Below are 5,945 nucleotides of genomic sequence, written 5' to 3'. Positions count from 1 at the left end.
CGAAGCGGACCATGGCGGAACTAGAGGCGCTGCCTCTGTGGTTGGATTGGAGACGTACGCTTCGTCCAGGTGAAGCGTAGATGAATCGGTAGAGACGGTGCGTTCTTCAGAAACGTAAGCCTTAAATTTTTAGTCTAATTTTGACTTATTTTGACTTTTTCCTTTTCCAATCACACCTGGTCTGCATCGCATCTTGCAATTCTTCCTCAATTGATGAAATTGATGTTCCATACATTCAATTGAGTCTACTAAATGTTGTTTGAATATCCAATTTCAGAAACATAGGCCTTGATTTTTAGTCGAATTTTGACTTATTTTGACGCTTTTCATTTCCAATCGCACTGTTCTGCATCGCATCTTGTAATTAAATGCCACCTGTTGGAGACAAGCCAAGCCTTATGACATTTCTTGACGTACATCCATCCATCCATATATGCATAGCAAAATGAGATGATGAAAATATGATGTAATGTAACGTGTGCAAACTTGTGTTGTTTATATTTTGGTTGGAAGCTCTTAATTAATCGGATTATTAAAGTGAGTTTGGGCATATATTTTTGGTTATTAATTTAGGTGGAGACTGTGTTCCATGAGTTTGGTAATGTACTTCAGCACATGCTAACAAAACAAGATGAAGGGCTTGTTGCTGGCATTCGTGGCATAGAGTGGGATGCTGTTGAATTACCTTCTCAGTTCATGGAAAATTGGTGCTAACACAGGTAGGTACCTATATAATATAGAATCAAATCATTTTTTGGACCCAAAAAATAAAAAACTTAATATATGAGACACTACATGGATACGTTGATGAGTATTGCAAAACATTATGAAACTGGGGAGACTCTCCCTGAAGAGATATATCAAAAGCTTCTTGCTGCTAGAACTTTCCGTGCTGGCACCCTTAGCCTCCGTCAGGTGAGATTCATATTCATAATAATTCATTTATTAAATAAAATAATAATAGTAATTAGTAAATAAATAAATTAATTGTTGTTACTTGTTAGCTTAAATTTGCAACGGTTGACCTGGAGCTTCATAGCAAGTATGTACCTGGTGGGTCCAAGTCGATCTATGATGTTGAGAGAAGAGTGAGTGAAAAAACTCAAGTACTTCCCCTGCTTGAGGAAGACAGGTTCCTTTGTGGTTTTAGCCATATTTTTGCAGGTGGTTATGCTGCTGGATACTACAGTTATAAGGTATCTATCTTATATACTTTCATTCTTTATGCTAAATTGCTAATGGTTTTTGATTATGATGATGGATGTTGATGTTATTTTTGAAGTGGACGGAAGTATTGTCTGCTGATGCTTTTTCGGCATTTGAGGATGCTGGATTAAATGATGACAAGGTATGATTTTTGTCATCAAATTATTCATCTCCCTCATTCCAAACATTGACTTCACATTGACCATTTTTATCAAACATCTAAAAGCTAGAAATTTTAAAATATTTGAGAGATTGTAGATTAAAAATCTTACTTGATTGGTTTGAAAAGTATTGTACGCATCGATGGATTTTGCAGATAAAGCTTCATTTTCTCCATCACTCTTGGCAGCTCATTCTGCATGCCTGCATTCACCTGTACCAAAACAATATAACTTTTAAATAATAATAATAATAATAGTAATAGGTTTAAAAAATAATGGATTTATAAGCACATACCTTCTGCACGATTTCAGCAACCTTATTTGGTGAAGCAAACGCGTGCTCCTTGAGTGATTTTCCCATAGCTTACTCTAACTTCTGATTTTGATCACCTGATAACAATGCCACCCTAACAACTGTCACCTTCAAGAAACACAAAAAAAAATGTTTATTCAGGTTGTCCCCTTATTTATTTTGCTGAAAAAGAGAGAAGATAAATAACTAACCTTTGTAACAAAGGAAAGCATGGGGTCTACTACTAGCTTAGTGACTGACATGATAAACTTTCACATGTGGCTTTTAGATTTTTCTCAAGTTCCTACATTTAATAATACAAAAATACAAATACCAATATAATTAAATAAAAAAAGGGCAACAAACCATGAATTACTAACTGTATACCTTCTTTGCATCAATTTGACTTTCCAAAACTCGAGGCGATAGTGTCCTTGCCAAAGAAGTTGACCTTGACCAATCAAATAATGAGGTTTGACCTCTAAGAATTCGTCTCAGATGCTCCTGAAGTGATCACATACAAATGAATACAAACTTTCAGATTCTTCTAAGAGATTATTGTATTTATTTATTATTATTTTTTTTTGAAAAAGGAGAAGTTGAAGTAGATACTAACCAACAATTGGGAGAAATCCAGTTCCTTGTGTGTGACTGAGAATTCTATGTCAGAAGGTGCAATCTGTTCTCTTAATATAAGAAGATGCTTGATGAGAAAAAGTTGTCCATCCATTTGTGATCTTTTTGCAACAAGTTTGCTTGCTTTCTATAGCAAATAAATAAAATGAAACAATCAGACACCTTAAAATAACGGTATATTAAACATAGAAACAAATCTGAAGCAATTAAATTCACTTACTTGGATGGATAAAGAGCAAACCTCAACAACTTCCTGAAGAATGGAAGAAAAAAAAGTAATTGAATTAAAAAATAATGGGAACCATTAATGTCTGCCTTAAATTAGTATGGTCCATTCGTTGATCCTTTTTTTTTCAATTGGTTAACAAAAAAGAAAACAATTTGACTCAGTTAATTAAATTAGTGTTTGTTCTTATTGATAAAAAAATCCATATATTGGACTTGTTTTCTCTTTTGAATCAGCTTAATTTCTGTCTTAGTTGTCTTAATCAGGATAAAGGACAAATCTTTGTTGAAGTTAGTTTTGAAGGGTATTCCACTCATTTTGGAACTTATGAAGCTGCTCGTTGGCTTCTCACTCATGAAATGGGAACCATTAATGACTGCCTTCACAAACATCAGGTGCTCAATTTCTTAATTTTCTTTTTCCTTTTTCTTTTTCTTTTTATTTTTTAAATAATAACTAATAAATTGTTATAGGGATTTAGGTTAAGGCTAGTGGGCCATTCATTTGGAGGTGCAATTTGTGACATCCCCAAAATCACGGCCAGAAAAGACCGGTTTGTTTATGCTTTGTTTAAAAATCAGAGTTACATTTTAAATGAAAGTGTTGCGGAATTTGTCCCAAAACAAAAATATGATAAAGATTTATCAAAAGCATTTCCATAGAAATGTATTTCATTAAAAGACTCGGGATGTCATGTTCGTACAGATCAAAAGCATAAACAGTACAATATAAGCCTTACTACATTATTTCATATCTACAGGCCTATATCCGTAATCCCTCGTTCAAAACATCACACCTATGCTCATGCGCCACTACCTGTAATACATAAAACTGAGTGGGTCAGGCTTGGGAGCCTGGTGAGCACATAGGGTTTTCAACCCACAATAAATAAGTTTATTAATTTCATCGATCAACAATAACCCGATTACCCGTTCCCGTTATTCTCACTTTACGTCCCTAAACACCTATCATAAGGGACCTAGCCTAAGGATCATCATCGGGACGGACACTACTGCTAAGGGGATTCCTCAGCAATAAATGTCCTAAAGGCAACCATGTGGGGGATGGAGTACACCGGTGAACATATCGTTCACAAACACCTACAGGTTGCGAGCCTGCTAGTGTTCCACTGGACTGTCTAGAAGAGTCCGTGGTCGTCATCCATACTCCGCTAGATGACAGAATCAACAACATCAACATCGAGGCCTCTCATCATTTTATCACACATCACCTATTGCATCTACCCATGTTTTACCCCAACATTTTCGTAGATATAAAATATATATACAGTTTAAATCATTGAAAACATGTATAACAACGTTCATCTAGCATAGATAGCAAGTATTCAGATAATATGCACACATAGCACGTAATTTATATAAAATACTTCATATCTATGTGTAAGTTGAAAGTAACTATGCACTCACTTGTTAAGGTGATGATTCCAAAATCGGACAGCGCTTGCTTCTAACGATTCTATTTTCCTTCGACGAAACCTAGCATTATTATCGCTAAATTTTAGTCTAATATTTACCGTGACCAACTATTAGTCTTATTATTATTATTATTATATAAGCGTTAAACAATATTTTCCAACCACTATGTACAGACAGGGGCCAGACATAAAACACCGGAGGGCAGGACCATTTTGGTATATAGCACTTCTGAAATCCAACAACCCTATGCGGCCCTTTAAACCAGATTCCCCGTACCGCGAGTAGTTAAAAAAAATATTATAACGACACTTATATAAGTTATAATAATAGCTCAAATATTTATTATAAGTTCATAATAACAATACTAATTTTAAATATAAGCTATATTAAAATAAGGTAAGCATAACTTACTTACAAGGGGGTTTTAGCTAGGAGTCGGGCTCTGCAGGGGCAGAACTTCGTTGCTGAATCTTTCTAAGAAAGATTCGTGCAGTGCTTCAGCGCTCACCTTACTATACTAAGCTACAGAAAGAGAAGTCGAATCACGAGGGACCGAAATGCTCGGGGGATAAGGAGAGAAAGACTCTTGAATCAAGAGAATGGTGCAAGAAATATGAGAGCCCAAGGCTCTTATTTATACTAATTGAATTTTCAAAAACTACCCTCCATAATTACTTAATGACCTTTTAGTTATATAAACAACTAAACACCCCTCTATAATACTATTATAAATGGATTTAATGATATTTGTACTAAGCTAATGTCGAAAGAACTCAGCATTAGTCTTATAATGACCGCATCGTCGATACCTTTCTAATGATATATACATATGTATATATATGTGTACGTATACATGATTTATACTTTATTTTAATACGTAAATATGCTATTATAATTTGTAACTCGTTCATACGAACTCCGTTTTTGACGTTCTTTATATCCACACGTAGGTGAAGACGTACTCTACAACTTTCGTTTAGACTCCGTCGGTTAATTTTGACTTTATTTTTAAAGTTATATTTTTAACAAGCCGGGACAGGATTGGTCTGTTTAAAATCTCATAACTTCTTCATACGAAGTCAGATTTGGGCGTTCTTTTTATCGATGTTCTTAGTTTAACATATTCTACGACTTTCGTTTAGATCACTAAGGCTAAATCTCGCTCTATCGTAAATTCACTATTCACGCTTCCCGGTATCGTGCCGGTTCTGTCGTGAAACTTCGACGGGTCATAACTTCTTCGTTATAACTCGGATTTCGGCGTTCCTTATATGCACGGAAACCTTGAGACATATTCTACAACTTTATGTAGAGATATCGGGATTATCTCACACTTTAATTTTGACGCTCATTTTTATTCTTTATTAATTATACATTTATAATTAAATAATAAACACATATAATTCACATAATACTCAAATATTTCATCTTTATTACTTCAAAAAGAGTTACAAGCGTTGACCTAGACTATTACATTGACAAAAATGCTTAGCCCTGAAACCCGGGCGTTACACAATTGCTTCAATGCTATCCATTATGATTCGAAAAAAGACATGCGATGAATTAGGTTTTAGCCCTGATATTGTTACAGTTGTTGCATATGGAACACCACCTTGTGTTTCTAGAGATCTTGCTGATAGCTGCTCTGATTTTGTCACAACCGTTTGTATGCAGGTTGATTTATATATTTATATATTATTTTTATTGGTATCAATTTCAATTCTTGTTTTTTGATAAACAGAATGATATAATCCCGAGGCTAAGTGTTGCTACTTTGATGAGATTGAGGAAAGAAATTCTTCAGACTGATTGGTAAGTAATAGTATCTGATAACTAATATATTTGTTTTAAAAAAATTTAAACTTTTTGAATTTCTCGGGAAAACCACATTTGAAAAGGACGATTGGAAAAGTGTTTTAGATGTAGTTACTAATGCAAAGCAAGTTGTATCCTCTGTTCCATATATAGTCTTTCTTTCCTAAAATTAT

At 34.4% G+C, this 5,945-nt stretch overlaps 1 protein-coding gene and 1 long non-coding RNA gene across 3 annotated transcripts; both read right to left on the bottom strand.

The window, feature by feature from the left end:
• Positions 1–1,189: 1,189 nt before the first annotated feature.
• LOC145087439 (conserved oligomeric Golgi complex subunit 3-like) lies at positions 1,190–3,013 on the bottom strand. Its single transcript, XM_079025384.1, has 6 exons — positions 2,516–3,013; positions 2,276–2,422; positions 2,047–2,163; positions 1,872–1,963; positions 1,663–1,788; positions 1,190–1,579 (listed from the first exon to the last, which is right to left on the bottom strand). Exons 2-4 carry the CDS (start codon positions 2,387–2,389, stop codon positions 1,904–1,906), a joined length of 291 nt encoding a protein of 96 aa, XP_078881510.1. The 5' UTR covers positions 2,390–2,422; positions 2,516–3,013; the 3' UTR covers positions 1,190–1,579; positions 1,663–1,788; positions 1,872–1,903.
• A 7-nt stretch (positions 3,014–3,020) lies between these two features.
• On the bottom strand, positions 3,021–4,734 carry LOC145087440 (uncharacterized). 2 transcript variants are annotated; one of them, XR_013700811.1, is made up of 3 exons: positions 4,369–4,734; positions 3,949–4,017; positions 3,021–3,337 (listed from the first exon to the last, which is right to left on the bottom strand). It is a non-coding gene; the product is annotated as an uncharacterized LOC145087440 (long non-coding RNA). The 2 variants fall into 2 exon arrangements; XR_013700813.1 differs by having other exon boundaries at positions 4,373–4,734.
• Positions 4,735–5,945: the final 1,211 nt, after the last annotated feature.

This window comes from Lactuca serriola, chromosome 2 (assembly GCF_051521515.1).
Source record: "Lactuca serriola cultivar US96UC23 chromosome 2, Lser_US96UC23_V15, whole genome shotgun sequence".
Classification (NCBI taxonomy): domain Eukaryota; kingdom Viridiplantae; phylum Streptophyta; class Magnoliopsida; order Asterales; family Asteraceae; genus Lactuca; species Lactuca serriola.
This window is presented reverse-complemented; position numbering and strand designations above follow the sequence as displayed.

What these genes read in the sequence shown, in the direction of transcription:
- LOC145087439 (XM_079025384.1), bottom strand. Translation starts at nt 2,389, where the DNA reads ATGGATGGACAACTTTTTCTCATCAAGCATCTTCTTATATTAAGAGAA. An exon ending in TGGATTTCTCCCAATTGTTG is followed by an intron (nt 2,164 to 2,275) that starts GTTAGTATCTAC and finishes TGATCACTTCAG; the next exon opens with GAGCATCTGAGACGAATTCT. An exon ending in GTCAAATTGATGCAAAGAAG is followed by an intron (nt 1,964 to 2,046) that starts GTATACAGTTAG and finishes TATTAAATGTAG; the next exon opens with GAACTTGAGAAAAATCTAAA.